The sequence below is a fragment of the Panthera uncia genome, assembly GCF_023721935.1.
Source record: "Panthera uncia isolate 11264 chromosome C1 unlocalized genomic scaffold, Puncia_PCG_1.0 HiC_scaffold_4, whole genome shotgun sequence".
Classification (NCBI taxonomy): Eukaryota; Metazoa; Chordata; class Mammalia; order Carnivora; family Felidae; genus Panthera; species Panthera uncia.
The window spans coordinates 68,841,019-68,859,276 of NW_026057585.1; the positions used below are offsets into that span (position 1 = coordinate 68,841,019).

At 38.0% G+C, this 18,258-nt stretch overlaps 1 protein-coding gene across 4 annotated transcripts in view; it reads right to left on the reverse strand.

The window, feature by feature from the left end:
* MAST2 (microtubule associated serine/threonine kinase 2) overlaps positions 1–18,258 on the reverse strand; it is a 219,378-nt gene that overhangs the window by 49,520 nt on the left and 151,600 nt on the right. For all 4 annotated transcript variants that reach the window (XM_049618614.1, XM_049618612.1, XM_049618611.1 and 1 more), the window contains one exon: positions 11,399–11,490. In XM_049618614.1, coding sequence (XP_049474571.1) covers positions 11,399–11,490 — 92 coding nt within the window. The remainder of the gene's footprint in view (positions 1–11,398; positions 11,491–18,258) is intronic.

An 18,258-nucleotide genomic window follows, 5' to 3' on the forward strand; every position in this document is an offset into this window, starting at 1 on the left:
AAGTATGCATCTCTAAATACTTGAGTTTTTTTCATACAGCTTAAAAAATTGAGAAATAATTAATACATTATAAAATCCAACCTTTTAAAGTGTACAGTTTAGTGGTTTTTAGTATATTCACAAAGTTGTACAACTATCACCACTATCTACTTCCAGCACATTTTTATCACTCAAAAAGGAAACTGTCCCTGTTAACAATCACTCATTCTCCTCTCCCATCAAGCCCCTGGGCAAACCACTAATTTACTTTCTGTTTCTATGGAATTGCCTATCCTGGACATTTCATAGAAATGGAATTATATAGGGGCGCCTGGGTGGCTCAGTCGGTTAAGCGTCTGACTTCGGCTCAGGTCATGATCTCACGGTCTGTGAGTTCGAGCCCTGCGTCGGGCTCTGTGCTGACAGCTCAGAGCCTGGAGCCCGGTTCAGATTTTGTGTCTCCCTCTCTCTCTGCCCCTCCCTTGTTCATGCTGTCTCTCTCTGTCTCAAAAATAAATAAACATTAAAAAAAATAAAAAAAAAAAAGAAATGGAATTATACAAGTAAGTGACATCTCATGTTCTACTTTGTCTATCTTTAAAACTTTATATGAAAAAAATGCCAAACTGTTTTTATAAAATGGTTCTACCAATTTATATTTCCACCAGTAGTGTTGTAGGATTACCATTGTTTCATATACTTATCTACACTTGGTTTTGTCACTTTAAGCCATTTTTGGTGGCCACATAATGGAGTCTCATTGCAATTTTATTTTGCATTTCCATGATTACTAAAGAGATTAAAGTATCTTTTCATGTATTTATTGGCCATTTCTATTGCTTTTGTTAACTAATTCCTGTTCAAGTCTCTTAGCTGTTTTTCAGTCATACTATTTTTTATTTTATTGATTTGCTGGAATTCTCTTAAAGGTTCTGAAGGCAAGCCCTTTGTCAGTTTTAAGCATCATAACATCTTCTTCCACTTTGTGGCTTGCTTTTTCACAGTATCATCATCTTTTTTTTTTTTTTAAGTTTATTTATTTTGAGAGAGAAAGAGAGAGCAGAGGAGGGGCAGAGAGAGAAAGAGAGAATATCCCAAGCAGGCCTCACACACAGTACAGAGCCCTATATGGGACTCCAACTCACGAACTGTGAGACCATGACATGAGCTGAAACCAAGAGTCAGATACTTACCTGACTGAGCCACCCAAGTGCCCCCACAATATCTTCTGATGACTACAAAGTCTTAATTTTAAGGTAGTCAAATGTACTATCCTTCTCCTTTATGTTCTTAAAAAATATTCCCTTTATGCTCTTTTAAGATATTCTCCCGCACACTTTCTAAAAGTTTAGTGTTTTGACTTTCACCATTTAAACCTACAATTTAATGTATATCAAATCATGTTGTATACTTTAAATAGCTTACAATTGTATTTATCAGTTATACCTTAATGAAACTGAGAAAAAAAAAATCTAAAATTCACCTGAATTGATTTCTGTGAAGAAAGAGTTAAATCTGGGGCACCTGGGTAGCTCAGTCAGTTAGCATCTGACTTCAGCTCAGATCATGATCTCACCAATCATAGGTTTGAGCCCCACATAGGGCTCTCTATTATCAGCAGAGACCCCGCTCTGGATCCTGTTTCCCTCGTGTTTCTCTCTCTCTCTCTCTCTCTCTCTCTCTCTCTCTCTCTCTCAAAAATAAACAATAAAAAAAAAGAGGGTTAAATTTTTCAGTGTCTCCATATGGTATACAATTGGCCCAGTGTTACTTTCACCATAAATCAAGTGTCCATATATGTATACATTTGTTTCTGGGATCTTCTTTTTCCTTCTCTTTTATCTACTCTTCAGTACTCCTTATTTAAGTTAAGGATATCATTACTCATTAATCACCCAACCAGGAAATCTAGAGATAACTAACTCTAATTCCTACTTATTTAATCTCATAAAATTTTCTCATATTCATATATTTTTTCCATTTCTAACACTCCCTTCCATCTTGACAATGGCAATGGTCTCCTCACTGGTTCTGCAACTGCCAGAGTATCCTTACTTTTGTACTCCCAAACACCCTGGACATATATTTAGTAAAGCCCTTAACATATTTAATTAGGTAAAAACTTGACTGCCCCCATGAAGACACACAGCTTCCCCTGCAGCTCTCTCAAATAAGAACTGTTGGCTGTCACACATCCCTTTATATCACTGGACATAGAGGTGGGGTAGGTATTTTGCTGGCTCCTTATGTTCTCTTCCAGGTACTCTCCACCTTAATACACTGAATCATCCCCATCAGTGTCTAGAAGGCATCCCAAACTTAAATTCCCAAGGATTGGCGATCCTGGAATCAAATGCTGATTTTTGGGGGGATGAGGTTTCTAGATGACACAAGGTAGAAAGATTAGAGGTAGTGCTTAGAGAGCAGTAGGAAGAATAAAACTAAAATTAGTTTAAAACAGTCCAAGTAACTGAGGTACTATGGAGAAGAACCTCACTAGAAAACAAGAGTTCAAACAACCAAAAGTCCTAAGAACTGAAAAATCAGCAAATGTATTCAAACCATCAAGAATAACAGGAGTTAGAACTGAAGAGTAATAGTGAGTCAAGAGCTAAGATAACTACAGGTGCATTGATGGGTAGTGATACAATTTAATGGTATAAGATTAAAAGTTTGGGGGCATTAAGAAAAAGAGAGAGAGAATAATGAAAAGATAAGGACATCTTCTCTTCCTTTCAGGCCCAATGCTATAAGGCCATGGGAGAGGTAAAAGCTAACACTTGAGAGGGTTGTAGGACAATCTTATTCTAACCTTTCCCTTTCCCACAGGATTCCACTAGAACAAGATTGAGCAGGGGCACCTGGGTGGCTCAGTCAGTTAAGCATCTGACTTTGGTCATGATCTCCTGGCTCCTGGGTTTGAGCCTCATGTCAGGTTCTGTGCTGATAGCTCAGAGCTGGGAGCCTGTTTTGGACTCTCAGTGTGCCCCCCCACCAAAATAAATAAACATTAAAAAAAATTTTTTTTAAAGAACAAAATTGAGTATATAGGAGATTTTGCTGATAATAAATTCCAGAAGGTACATTGGAAGGGTTTCAAGAGTCAGAAGGTTGAGAAAAAGGGGCAAAACAGGGAATATTCTGGAATTTATAAGAATTAAGAATGTAGCATACGGGAAAGGAGGGTGCCAGGGGATTCCTGTAGTGACAGATATAAACAGGAATAAGGGATGATGAAATTAGCCCTAGTGGATTCAAGGAAGATGGAGTGATGAGCCTGCAAGTGTTAGGGAGTAAAGAGGAATGAATCCTGGGACTTGCTCCAAAGCCTCAAGGAAGTCATACTCTAAATCCCAGTACACTCATTGAAAATTAGATGATATTTAACAAACATCATATAAACATACATGCCCACTAACGTGTTAATCTTATTCCAAAAATTTACACAGTATATTCCATTTACACAGACTCACCAGTTTCATGTCTACATACACAGGCAGAGAATCCGTAAGGACACAGTTGAATTCTACAGCACCACCAATCAACTGGACATAACTGACATGTATAGACTACTTAATCCAATGACAGCAGAACACACATCCTTCTCAAGATCACATGGAGCATTCACAAAGATAGACCACATTCTGGACCATAAAGCACATCTTAACAAATTTAAAAGAACAGAAATCATACAATGTCTACTTTTAGATCACAATGGAAGCAAACTAGTAATCAATAACAGAAGTGGAAAATGGCAAAATACTTGGAGATTAAAAACACACTTCAAAATAACACATGAGTCAGAGAAGAAATCTCAAGATAAACATTTTCAACTAAATGAAAATGAAAATACAGCTTACCAAAATTTGTGAGATGCAATGAAACACAGCTTTGAGAGAAATTCATAGCATTAAATGCATATATTAGAAAAGAAGATCTAAAATTAATCATCTAAGCCTACACCTTAAGAAACTAGATTAAGTTTAAAGTAAGCTGATGAAATGAAATAATAAATACTTGAGAAGATGTCAATGAAATTGAAAACAGGAAGTCAACAGAGAAAAATCAACAAAACTAAACGCTGGTTCTTTGAGAAGACCAACAAAATGGATAAACCTCTAGCTAGGCTAAGAAAAAGAGAGAAAAGACAGAAATCACTAATATTAGAAATTAGGGGCGGGGCACCTGGATGGCTTAGTCGGTTAAGCGGCCGACTTCAGCTCAGGTCACAATCTTGTGGTCTGTGAGTTTGAGCCCCACATCGGGCTCTGTGCTGGCCCCTGGAGCTTGCTTCTGATTTTGTGTCTACCTCTCTCTCTGCTCCTTCCCTGCTTGCTCTCTGTCTCTGTCTCTCTCTCTCTCTCAAAAGTAATAAACATTGAAAAAAAATTTTTTTAAAGAAAAATTAAACAAGAGACATCATTACAGAGTCCATGGACATTAAAAGGATAATAAAGCGATTCTGTGAACAGCCCTGTATCCATAAATATGATAACCTAGATTAAATAGACCAATTCCTTAAAAATCAAAATCTACCAAAGCTCTGGCAACAAACAGGCAATCTGAATAGGCTTCTATTAAAGAAAGTAATCAATAATTAATAACCTTCCAAAACAGAAAATACAAGGCCCAGATGTACTCAATCAAACACTTAGTAAGAAATTATAACAGCACTCCACAATCTCCTCCAGAAGACAGAAGCAGAGGGAACTTAATTTACTCTATGAGCCACAATTATCCTAATACCAAAACCAGGCAAAGACATTACAAGACAAAAACTAAAGACCAATCTCTCTCATGAAAGATGTAAAATCCCCCCCCCAAAATATTAGCAAATGAAAGCCAACAATGCATAAAAGAAATTATACACCATAACAAGGGGGGATTTATCCCAGGTATGCAAGGCTGGTTCAACATTTGAAAATTAATCAGTGTAATCCATCAAACCAACAAGCTAAAGAAGCAAAATCAAATGAGCATATTGGGGCCCCTGGGTGGCTTAGTCAGTTGAGCATCTGACTTCAGCTCAGGTCATGATCTCACAGTTCATGAGTTTGAGCCCTGCATCAGGCTCACTGTTCTCAGTGCAGAGCCTACTTTGATCTTCTGTCCCCCTCTCTCTGCCCCTCCCCAGCTTGTGCTCTCTCAAAAATAAATAAAACATTTAAATTTTAAAAATGATCATATCAACAGATGCAAAAAAAGTATTTGATAAAATCCAAAACCCATTCATGATTTTAAAAACTCAGCAAATTAGGAATAGAAGGAAAAGTTCATCAATTTGATAAAGAACACTTACAAAAAACCTACAGTTATCATCATACTTAACGGTGAGAAACTTGAAACTCTCCCACCATGTGGTACCTTCTCACCACTGCTTTTCAACATTGCAATGGAAGTCCTAGCTAATGCAGTAAGATAAGGAAATAAAAAGTATACAGATTGAGAAGGGAGAAATAAAACTGTCTTTGTTCACAGAAGACATGATAGCCTATAGAGAAAATCTGAAAAAAAATCAGAAAACATCCTAGAACTAATAAGCTATTACAGCAAAAATTCAGGACACAAGGTTAATGTACAAAAGTCAACACTTTACTATATACTCTCAATGAACATGTGGAAATATAAATTAAAAGCCTATTGCCATTCACATTACCACTCCCCAAAAATGAAATACTTAGTTATAAATCCAACAAAATATGTGTAAGATCTAAATGAGGAAAACTACAAAGTTCTGATGTTAGATATCAAAGAAGAACTGCATAAATGGAGAGGGATTCCATATTCATAGATAGGGGGACTCAATATTGTCAAGATGTCAGCTCTTCCCAACTTGATCTATGGATTCAACACAATTCCAATCAAAATCCCAGCAAATTATTTTGTGGACGTTGAGAAACTGATTCTAAAGTTTATATAGAGAAGCAAAAGACCCAAAAATAGCCAACTCAATATTGAAGAAAAAGAACAAAGTTGGAGAACTAATGCTATCCAACTTCAAGACTTATTATAAAGCTGTGGTAATCAAGACTGTGTGGTACTGGATAAAGGAAAGACAGATTAATGGAACAATATAGAGACAGAACAGACAGGCAGAAACAAAACCACATAAATACAGTAAACTGATCTTTGACAAAAGAGCAAAAGCAACAAAACAAATTAAAAAAAAAACACAATCTTTTCAACAAATAGTGCTGGAACAAGTGGACATGCACAAGCAAAAAAAAAAAAAAAAAATGAATAGATATAGACCTTCATAAAAAAATGTATCACAGACCTAAACCTTGATGACCCTGGCTATGGCAATGACATTTTAGGCACAACACCGAAGGCATGATCCATGAAAGAAATAATTAAGTTGGGTTCTCATTAAAATTAAAATTAAAAACTTCTGCTATGCAAAAAAGAATAAGGCAACAAGCCAAAGACTAGGAGAACATGTTTGCAAAAGGCCTCTGATAAAAGACTGTGATCCAAAATAATACAAAGAACACTTAAATCAATGATAAAACAACCTGATTAAAAAACAAGCAAAAAATGTGAACAGACACGTCACCAAAGAAGATGACAAGTAAGCATATGAAAAGATGTTCAGGGGCACCTGGGTGGCTGAGTTGGTTAAATGTCCGACTCTTGATATCGGCTCAGGTCATGATCTCACCATTCAAGAGACTGAGCCCCGCGTCAGGCTCTGCACTAACAATGTGGAGTGTGCTTGGGATTCTGTCTCTCCCTGTCTCTCTGCCCCTCCCCTGCTTGTGCAGGCGCTCACTAGTTCTCTCTCTCTCAAAATAAACATAAAAAGATGTTCAACATCATATGCCATTAGGGATAAGCAAATTGAAACGAGATACCACTACAAACCTATTAGAATAGCCTAAGTCCAAAACACTGATAACATCAAATGTTGGTGAGGATGTGGAGCAACAGGAACTCTAACTCACTGCTGGTGGGAACGCAAGATAGTACAGACACTTTGGAAGATAGTTTGGCAGTTTCTTACAAAATTCAACATACCCTTAACCACATGTTCAGCAATCAAGCTCCTTGGTATTTATCCAAATGAACTGAAAACTTATGTCCACAAAAACTCTGCACACAGATGTTTATAACAACTTTATTCATAATTGCCAAATTTGGAAGCCACCAAGATATCCTTCAGTAGGTGAATGGGTTAATAAACTGTGGTACATTGGACAATGGAATATTATTACTCAGTGTTAAAAAGAAATGAGCTATCAAGGCATGGTAAGACATGAAGGACTCTTAAAATGCATTACTAAGTAAAATGAGCCAATCTGAAAAGGTCTCATACTATATTATTCCAACTATATGACATTCTGGAAGAGGCAAAACTATGGAAACAGTGAAAAGATTAGTGGATGCCAGGGGTTGGAGGTAGGGAGGGATGAAAAGGCAGAGCACAGGGAGTTTTTACATCAGTGAAACTATTCTCTGTGATAATACAATGATAGATACATGTCATGTACAACACCAAGAGTGAACTCTAATGTAAATTATGGAGTTTGGGGGATAATGATGTGCCAGTGTAGGTTAATCGATTTTAACAAATATACCACTCTGGTGCAGGATATTGATAGTGGGGGAAGCTATATGCTATGGGACAGGGTATATGGGAACTCTCTGTGTTTTCTGCTCAATTTTGGTGTAAGCCCAGAAACTGCTTTAAAAAACAAAGTTTACTAATTAAAAAACAACAACAACAACGAACTAGGAAGGTTCTATTTCCAGAATTACTAAGTACCTACTAAACTGACCTTGTTGTAGTTATAATCTACTTACACATAGTAAGTATGTAATAATAAATTGAACTGTATGGAATAAATAGACCTACTTTCCAGTCAACAGGCCTCACATTACTCAACAGATTCCAGACTTAAAATTAAAGTTGAAGGGTCTTAGGACATCCTGTGGACCCAAATATCACGACGTATTAAGACTGGAGGATATAATCTAATGTGAAGTTTGATTTGCATGGAACAATCAGTGCTGCTTTTCTCAACATCTAGGTAAGTAGAGAGTCTACAGCCATGAATTGGGCTTTTAAGTCAATTCTTCCCTGGGTCTGAGGCCCACCTGGATTTTCTACAGTGATCTGGGGAGAGATGATGATGATGACAGGTCACATTTATGGAGTACAAACTATGTTACACGTATTAACTCAAAGCTAGAGTCTACAGCCCTAGGCAGGCTGAAAAGAGCAGATGATGTTCTCAATCAAAGCCACTTGAATAGGGAAGATTTAGTCCTGAACTCTAACTGCCAGGAATCTAAATAAAGAGATAATCATCTCAGAGAGGAGCAGGCACCAGTAACATGCGCAGAATTCACATTATAGTTATGAAATAATGTATAAGGTCTGTACAAGCTAAATTTATTTCTATAGATGAAAAGGACAGGTCAGAGATATATGCTGTTTTTACAAAGTTCCAGTGTAGAGTGCACATAACCTAGTCAATTTGAGGGGGAACATACCCAAACACAATGAGAGCTTTACTTTACAGGCTCAGTATGCCTCCAATTCCCTGGTCCCCCCTGTGCTCTTGTGGTGTCTTCTAATATGAGAGTTAGTGTTTGAGAGTTTTATTGATTTCTGGAGAAGGGCCATGAGCACACTGAACAGCTGGATTTGAGCCCAGTAAAGTGAGACCTTTGTCCCAAGGACAAAAATCAATTTCAGAACCACCAGACTCTCATTGTACTTAGACAACTACTCCACATGCACCCTCATTTTCCTTCCTCCAAAGACACAGTAAACTGTGAGAAAAGAGACAAACCCAAGTGAAACAGGTCTGTCTTATCTGGCTTGATGACGAGCTGTTTCACTGCTGTGGTTTTTGTTTGTTTTTTTAATGTTTATTTCTATTTTTTTTCTATTATAATCTGTACTTTTATGCTATTTTTTTTTTTTAATTCTCTTTCAATTCCTAAACATACATCCTTACTTGAAATATTGCCCTATGCTCTGTGTGGACAATTTACAAACACTTAAAATATTTTTCAGGAAAATTTCATTTCATTTCAACTTGTGAATCCTTTAACCTTTTTTTTTTTTTTTTTTTTTTTTTTAATATCCAAGTTAGTTAGCATACAGTGCAATAATGATTTCAGGAGTAGATTCCAGTGATTCATTTCCTATGTATAACACCCAGTGCTCCCCACCCCTAACCCCTCCAGCAACCCTCAGTTTGTTCTCTGTATGTAAGAGTCTCTTATGTTTTGTCCCCCTCCTTGTTTTTGTATTATTTTTGCTTCCCTTATGTTCATCTGTTTTGTATCTTAAATTCCTCATATGAATGAAGTCATATGATATTTGTTTTTCTCTGACTAGTTTCACTTAGCATAATACCCTCTAGTTCCATCCACAGAGTTACAAATGACAAGATTTCATTCTTTTTCATTGCCGAGTAATACTCCATTGTATATATATTCACCACATCTTCTTCATCCATTCAGCTGTCAATGGACATTTGGGTTCTTTCCATACTTTGGCTATTGCCGATAGTGCTGCTATAAACATTGGGGTGCATGTCCCCCTTTGAAACAGCACACCTGTATCTCTTGGATAAATACCTAGCAGTACAATTGCTGGGTCATAAGGTAGTTCTATTCTTAATTTTTTGAGGAACCTCCATACTCCTTTTCCAGGGTGGCTGTACCAGTTTGCATTCCCACCAGCAGTGCAAAAGAGATTCTCTTTCTCTGCATCCTGGCCAACATCTGTTGCTCCCTGAGTTGTCAATTTCAGCCATTCTGACTGGTGTGAGGTGGTATTTCATTGTGGTTTTAATTTGTAATTCCCTGATGATGAATGATGTTGAGCATCTTTTCATGTGTCTGTTAGCTATCTGGATGTCTTCTTTGGGAAAGTGTCTATTCATGTCTTTTGCCCATTTTTTTCACTGGATTATGTGTTTTTTGGGTGTTGAGTTTGGTAAGTGCTTTATAGATTTTGGATACTAACCCTTTACCTGATATGTCATTTACAGGTATCTTCTCCCATTCTGTTGGTTGCCTTTTAATTTTGCTGATTGTTTCCTTCGCTGTGCAGAAGCTATTTATTTTTATGAGGTCCCAATAGTTCATTTGTTTATCTCTATTTTTGAAAGAGCACAAGTCGGGGAAGGGCAGACAGAGGGGAGGGGCAGACAGAGGGGGACAGAGGATCTGAATCAGGCTCTGTGCTGACAGCAGTGAGGGCTTGAACTCACGAACTGTGAGATCATGACCTGAGCCGAAGTCAGAGAGACACTTAACCGCTGACCCACCCAGGTGTCCCACTTTGGTACTCTTTTACTGCCCAAAGACTGACAAGGCCCATGGCTTACCAAACCCAGGCAGCAAGCTCTAAGTGGCTTCCCACGGTTTCAAGCCTGCTCCATTTCCATTACCCCTAGGTCTGGAATTTCCACTGTAAATAATGTAGCAACGAACAGTGTTTAACCGTGCAGCAACCCCTTTAGCAAACGCTCCCCTGGGATGCAAAAACACATGTCTAGGCTAAAATATATGGCTAACTCAAATGAAGTCTTCTGCCTTATAATTTTTTTATATTCCTCAGTCATAGGTAAATGAATCAGTCCTCATACTGGCTAGAGGAGCTCACGTTCCAAAAGGAGAGTCTGAATACATGAGATCATTTGCTTCAATTTCAGTATGTGAAATCAATACCAACATAAATATTCCTCTCACTTTTGTTGACTCCTTTTCTATTTTTTATGAGTTTATTTAAAAAAATTTTTAATGTCTATTTTTGAGAGAGAGAGAGAGTGAGCATAAGCAGGGGAGGGGCAGACAACGAGGGAGATACAGAATCCAAAGCAGGTTCCAGGCTCTGAGCTGTCAGCACAGAGCCCAACACAGGGCTCAAACTCACAAACCATGAGATCATGATCTGAGCCAAAGTCAGACACTTAGCCGACTGAGCCACTCAGGTGCCCCTGTTGAATCCTATTCTAACAGAGAGAAAGTGATCAGGAGTTCCATGAAGCAGAAAACCATCTTTGTGAGGACTTCCCCTGGCCATGGTAGGACAAAATGTTAATGAAGCCCTCTTCACATGGCCCCAGATGACGAGAATCATAACACACTCTCAGTATACCAGAACAGAGGCCATGCACCCAGGATACATACCTGGCCCCAAGATATGTACAAGACCAAAAGAAAAGGTGGCAGGTTAAGGCAAGAAACACCTAAGTCAAAAACAGACTGAACACATTCTCCCATAGAAAGCATGCCCATGAATTCTGTATGCCTCAGTCAGCCACATGAAATGACAATGTGATGTGCTGAACTACAGAAAGTGAGAAGTAGGAAAGAAATTAGGCATCACTGACCACTCTTTTCATTCTGCCTGTCCTTTTTATCATTCCACCTTTCTTAACCTTCAAGCACTCACCTGTGTGGCCATGGAGTGGTGAGTGTGGCCGTGGTAGTGTAGGTGATGTGCTAGAGGTCACAATCAAACTCTTACGGTTACTTGTCCGACAACTGCAATGAAAACACAAATGTCAGTTATAACAGGGGCCCACCTTGGGCTCAAGGAACTTAAATGGCTATTGAAGAACAAAAGGGTGACACCATTACATGAGCTGAGCAGTATACCACTTTCAACTGAACCAGGTCAGCAAATCCTGTTTGCCCCAGAAAGATTTCATAATTCATTGTGTTCCACCTTATAATAATTTGTCACCGTCTTGACTTTTGTATTACCACTGCACTTTTCCAATGTTTAGATTTTGCTTCCCAAGAAAACACAAGGAGCTCCTCTAAAGGTAACAACCATGTCTTAAATAGTTTCTAAAGAAGAATGGTCATGGTAAATTTGATTTAGAAAACAAAAAATATAAGTCACATTCTCATATCTCATAAAAATTAATGTTCTTGCCATAAAAATAAAACCATTAACTTAACCTGTGAAATTTATTTCTTAAAAACTGCTTAATCACTGAATGAAGTAATACTTTCATTTCACCATAAATTTTAGAACAGGCCTGAGTTCCTTCTAAAAACTCTTTCCATTACATGTTAATGCCTGAGGCTTTTTCTTGTAGTTGGGAGAAAAACAAAGCATGATGAAAAGCCACCTTATGCTGTACCTGCCAATGAAAACTGTATATAAATTTATTTGAAAGGCAATTTGGGAAGCTTGCCATTTATATTCATCCAAGTATTTACCAAATACCTACTTTGCACCAGACAGTGTTCTGGATGCTAGGGAAGCAACAAGAAACAAGAGAAAGTTTCTGTCCTCAAACTGGCGTACTGCTTGAAGAAAGACAAAGATAGAGGAGTGGAGGGAAGGGGTAGAATGTTCAAGAAATAGTAAAGTGGGTGACAGGAGGGGAGAATGACAGGAAAAGGAATAGTTTATAAAGGCTATGGGGGTAGGTCACAGCCAGACTCTGTAGGACTGGTGGACGGTCATAAAAAAACTATTGGAAATGTGAGGAGAAACTACTGAAAGGATTGAGATCAATCTCAAGAATGCAATTGTGATTAGAAATAATAAATACTCTTTCCTAAGAAACCATGAGGACGAATCTAATCATGTCTTACAGCCCTCATTATCTCAGTCACCATCATATCTCCAAGCTTCGCTTTCTCAATTTGACAGTCTCCCTCTATTCTCTGATCTTCCAACAAAAAAGCTTACACTGTGCCTCCCATGAACTCATTCTGTCGTCAGCAAACTCCCTATATTCTCAACTTCTTTGTTCAAAAATCACTTTAAATTCTAGTCCTAATTAAAACTTCGCCCAACACACACACACGACACCACAGTCCTGTTGAAATCCCAACACTTTCAAACCCAGCTTTCCATCTATTTTACAACTGCACTCAGGCAGCTGAAGATGACTAAAGAAAAATCCAAAATCATGCTGGCTACTGTCTCTTTATATTTATGATGATAAATATCAAGTGGGTCTCATTAACCATACTACAGTCACCTAGGCAATGTGTGCGCTCGCTCTCTCTCTCTCTCTCTCTCTCTCTCTCTCCAAGACAACTAATTTGCACCTTCTCTCCAAACCTCTAGTACTCCTTCCCCAAATCTCATCCTCATATGCTGACTTTGCTTTTTATCCAACTGGGTGTAAAAAGAAACAACACAAGGGGCGCCTGGGTGGCTCAGTCAGTTGAGTGTCCAACTTCGGCTCAGGTCATGATTGATCTCACAGTTTGTGAGTTTGAGCCCTGCGTCAGGCTCTGTGCTGACAGCTCAGAGCCTGGAGCCTGCTTCAGATTCTGTGTCTCCTCTCTCTCTGCTCCTCCCTTGCTCACACGTTCTCTCTCAAAAATAAATAAAGATTAAAAAAAAACCACAAAAATATTTCATATTCCTGCTCTACAAATCCACTAACCTAAATTTGTACCCATGTACACATTTCTTATCTACAACAGCAGAAGGAAGACCATACTCCTATTGAAGGCAACTCCTTGAATCTCCTCCTTAAGAAGTCTGCACCTCCACTGCCCTCCCTCTCCTATGCCATGAATTTCTACTTCCTACTGAACCATTCTCATCATCATAAAAACATGCTGTCATTTCTTCAATCTCAAGAAAATAAAAAGAGGGGTGCCTGGGTGGCTCAGTCAGTTAAGCGTCCAATCTCGGCTGATGTCATGATCTCACGGTTCATGGGTTTGAGCCCCGCATCAGGCTCTGTGCTGACAGCTTAGAGCCTGGAGCCTGCTCTGGATTCTGTATTCCTCTCTCTCTCTGCCCCTCCCCACTCAGGCTCTTTCTCTGTCTCAAAAATAAATAAACATTAAAAAAAATTTTTTTAAAAGAAAGAAAATAAAAAGAAAATCTTTCACAGACTTCCCTGACTTGTGCAGTTCTTTCCTCCCCTGTTTAGGAAAGAGTCCATGTAGGTAATTCTGTACTTGTCACTTTCACACCTTCATTTCCTATTGTCTTGTTAGTCCATTCTAAACAGTCATCCCCATCTTTGCCATTAAAACCACTGTTATCAAAATCACCAGTGATTTTGACCCTCATTTCATGTAACCTCTCAACATCATTTGCAGTTTCAACTCCCTCTTTAAAAAAAAAAAATTGGGATATAATTTGCATTCAATAAAATATACAGATCTTAAGTGTTCTGTTCAATGAGACAATTATATACATCCATATAACATCCAAAACAAAAGACGGAAATATTCTATTACCCCAGAAATTCCCATGTGACCCTTTTCCAGTCAACCCCCTCGTCCCTCAACTACTTTCTTCTATCACCATGTTATTAATTTTGTTTTACTGGATCTCCTATAATTAGAATTGTACACCATGTATTTTTGTGTGTGTTTGGCTTCTTTTGTTCAACCTAATATGTGTAACTCTTCCTGAGATACTTTTCTTTGTTTAGTTTCTGGGACCTGATGATTTCCTGGTTTTCTTCCTCTCACTAGCTGCTCATATTTTATTCTCCTTTACTTGTTCCTTCTCTTCCTGACCTCTAAATAATTTAGTACTGAGGCTCAGATGTGAAATATCTTTTTTCTCTCCCTATACACATTCCCTAAATGATTTTTTTCCAGTTTTTCCAGTTTTAACTCTTTGATGTTGATGATACCCAGCATTTTATTGCTGACTCTGTGCTCTCTCCTGTGAGTGCAAGACTCATATATTCAAGTGCCTATTTGACATCTCCAACTGGATACCTTAACAGGCATCTCAAACTCACACTTCCACAACAGAGCTCTTGAATTTCTAAAATCTGCTACTCCTCCCTACATTGTACTATCTCATTGTATGGAACCACCATTCCTCCAGATGCTTAGGCAAAAACCTATGAGTCATTGTTTATTCTCTTTTCTTCACACCCACATCCAAAACAACCAGCAAGTTCTGTGGAATTATACCCTAAAAATATATCCTGTGTCCAAGCCATTCTATTTCCAATACTACCACTACTTCAGTTAAAGTCTATAAGATATTTTTTTTAATTTTTTTTAATGTTTATTTATTTTTGAGAGTGGGGGGAGCGAGGGAGGGAGGGAGGAACAGAGGGAGAGGGAGACACAATCCGAAGCAGGCTCTGAGCTGTCAGCAAAGGGTCTGATGCAGGGCTTGAACTCACAAACTGTGAGACTGTGACCTAAGCTGAAGTCGGATGCTTAACTGACTGAGCCACCCAGGTGCCCCAAACTCTATAAAAGATTTCTAAATGATTTTCCTTCCACTTTTGTTCTTCTTACTCATTCCCCTGCCCCTACCAGTCTATTCTTCACCTCAGCCATAGTAATATTTTAAAAACCATAGATGAAATCATGTGAATTCCTTGTTTTAAAACCCCAATGGCTTCCCATCATACGTGGAATATAATTGGGACTCCTTACCACAGTCATTCAAATTAACCCTACTGTAAAGAATTTTGGGGGGCACCTGGGTGGTTCAGTCAGTGAAGCATCCAACTCTTGACTTCAGCTCAGGTCATGATCTCATGGTTGTGAGATCGAGCCCCATGTCCAGCTCTGCGCTGAGGGAGCAGAGCTTGCTCAGGATTCCCTCCCTCTCTCTGCCCACCTCTCCCCCTAGCTCATGTGCACACTTGTGCACACGTGCACGTGCTCCTTCTCAAACTAAATAAACCTAAAAAAAATTTTTTTTAAGAATTTTTTTGGGGGAGCACCTGGGTGGCTCAGTCAGTTAGGTGTCCAACTTTGGCTCAGATCAAGATCTCTTGGTTTGTGGGTTCAAGCCCCACATCACGCTCTGTGCTGACAGCCCAGGGCCTGGAGCCTGCTTTGGATTCTATGTCTCCTCTCTTCTCTGCTTCTTCCCCACTCATGCTCTGTTTCTCTTTCTCTGTCAAAAACGAATAAGCATTTAAACAAAAAGATTTTTTTTTTTTTTAAATTAAGGATCTTAGGTAAGGTTTTGTATTTTGGGTTTTCTTAAAAAGAATCATACCTATGCTTATTCAATCTCTTGTTCTAAGGGCAAGTAAGATCTAAATATTTTCAAGAAAATAAACTCTAGACCCTTCAAGTTCTGAACATGAGACATTTTACAGAATGTACATATGAAATTATACTGACCATTGAAAAGCTTACCCAGATCAAAGGAATCCTGAGTAGAAAGATATCTCAGAGACTTCTGTACTTCAGGTCACTATTCCCTCAACAGTTACCCTTCCCTCCTTGACTTACTCAGTTTTACCCAATTTTTAGAAAGTATGAGCTCAGATTAGGTTTTATGTGAATTTTCCTTTATTCTTTCAAGCAGAAAAATGTTTCTCTTCCTCGCACCCCCTTAGCACTTCTGGCTTATCCTACTCACAGTCTTAGTGTCACTGTGGTACACTAGAAAGAGATAGGACTTTGCAATTAGAAGATCTGAGTTTGAGATTGGCTGTTTGACCTTGAACAAGCCTCATAAATTCTCATGCTCTGGTGTTCTAAAATATAAAATGAAGATAATATAAACCTTATATGTCATTCTGGACTTTTCTCTTTCTTTTATATATCAACCCATCATAAATTTTGTCGGCCTTAACATCAAAATATATCCAAATTCTGATCATTTCTTACTTCTTTCACCATTACCACCTTGGACCAAGCTACCATCATCTTTTATTTGAATTAAGTAAAATAGCTTCCTCACAGGTATTCCTGTTTCCACTCTTGTTCCCTTGTCATCTATTCTCAACAAAATACCCTTTAAAATATAAATCAGAAAAGACTTCCACTTCCAATCATGATGGAATAACAAATAATATATTTACCCTCTCCCCTTATATAACTAATAAGCTGAATTAAAAAAAAAAAAAAACAACAATTTTCGGACATTGGACAAGTAGTAATTCAGGACAGTCATCGCTAAGAGAAGGGATTACCTGAGGTTACTATCTGAAAAGACCTCCCAGCAACAGTGCAGGGAGGAGGTGACCTGCACAGGGCCTGTCAGTGTCCCTGAATTGAAAAAACTACCCAAGAGAAGGAGGTGAAAATTCCTCAGTGTATACATAGGGTTAGGAATAGTTTGTGTTCCTACCAGTCAGAAGGAGAAAACCTGGTAATTCATGGTACAGCAGCAAGAAAATATTAGTCCCAAGTGTTACTCTGGTCTTACCTAACAAAGCTTAAAAGCAATCCTTAAAAAGATCAAACTATTTCCAAGTAACTTAACTGTGTCCCAGAACAAGGCTCAAAAATATGGAAAGCAATAAAAAATGACATACCTGATAAAGGGTTAGTATCCAAAATATATAAAGAAGTTATAAAACTCAACACCCTCCCCAAAAAATAATCCAGTTAAAAAATGGGCAGAAGACATGAATAGACATTTTTTCCAAAGAAGACATCGAGATGGCTAACAGACATATGAAAAGATGCTCAACATCACTCATCATCAAATTAACACAAATCAAAACTACAGTAAGATACCACCTCAAACCAGTCAGAACAGCTAAAATTAATAACACAAGAAACAGCAGGTGTTGATAAGGATGCAGAGAAAGGGGAATTTTCTCACACTGTTGGTGGGAATGCAGACTGGTGTAGCCACTCAAAAACATTATAGAGATTCCCCTGAAGGTTAAAAAATAGAACTACTCTATAATCCAGCAATTGCACTACTAGGTATTTACCCAAAGGACACAAAAATATTAATTCAAAGAGATATTATGCACCCCAATGTTAATACCATCATCATCAACAACAGCCAAATTATGGAAAGAGCCCAAATGTCCATTGACTGATGAATGGATAAAGAAGATGTGGTGTGTATATGTGTGAGTGTATATATACACAATGGAATATTACTCAGCCATAAAAAAAGAATGAAATCTTGCCATTTCTAATGATGTGGATGGAGCTACAGAGTATTATACCAAGCAAAATAAGTCAGACAAATATCATATGATTTTACTCATGTGTGGAATTTAGGAATTTAAGAAACAAAACAAACGAACATAGAGGGAAAAAGAAAAAAAAGAAGAAAACCAAGAAACAGATTTTTAACTATAGAGAACTGATGGTTACCAGAGAAGAGGTAGGGGGGGGGGGATGGGTTAAATATGTGATGGAGATTAAGGAGAGCACTTGTTGTAATGAGTACCAGGCATTGTATGGAAACATTGAAATCATTCAATTCTATACCCAAGAATATTATTACATTGTATGTTAACTAAATGGAATTAAAAAAAAAAGGAGTATGTTCAGCATATAAGCTAAAATTCATAGTTGTGTATATAATAAAAAATTACTAGACATGGAAAAAAGCAGGAAAATATGACCCATAATTAAGGG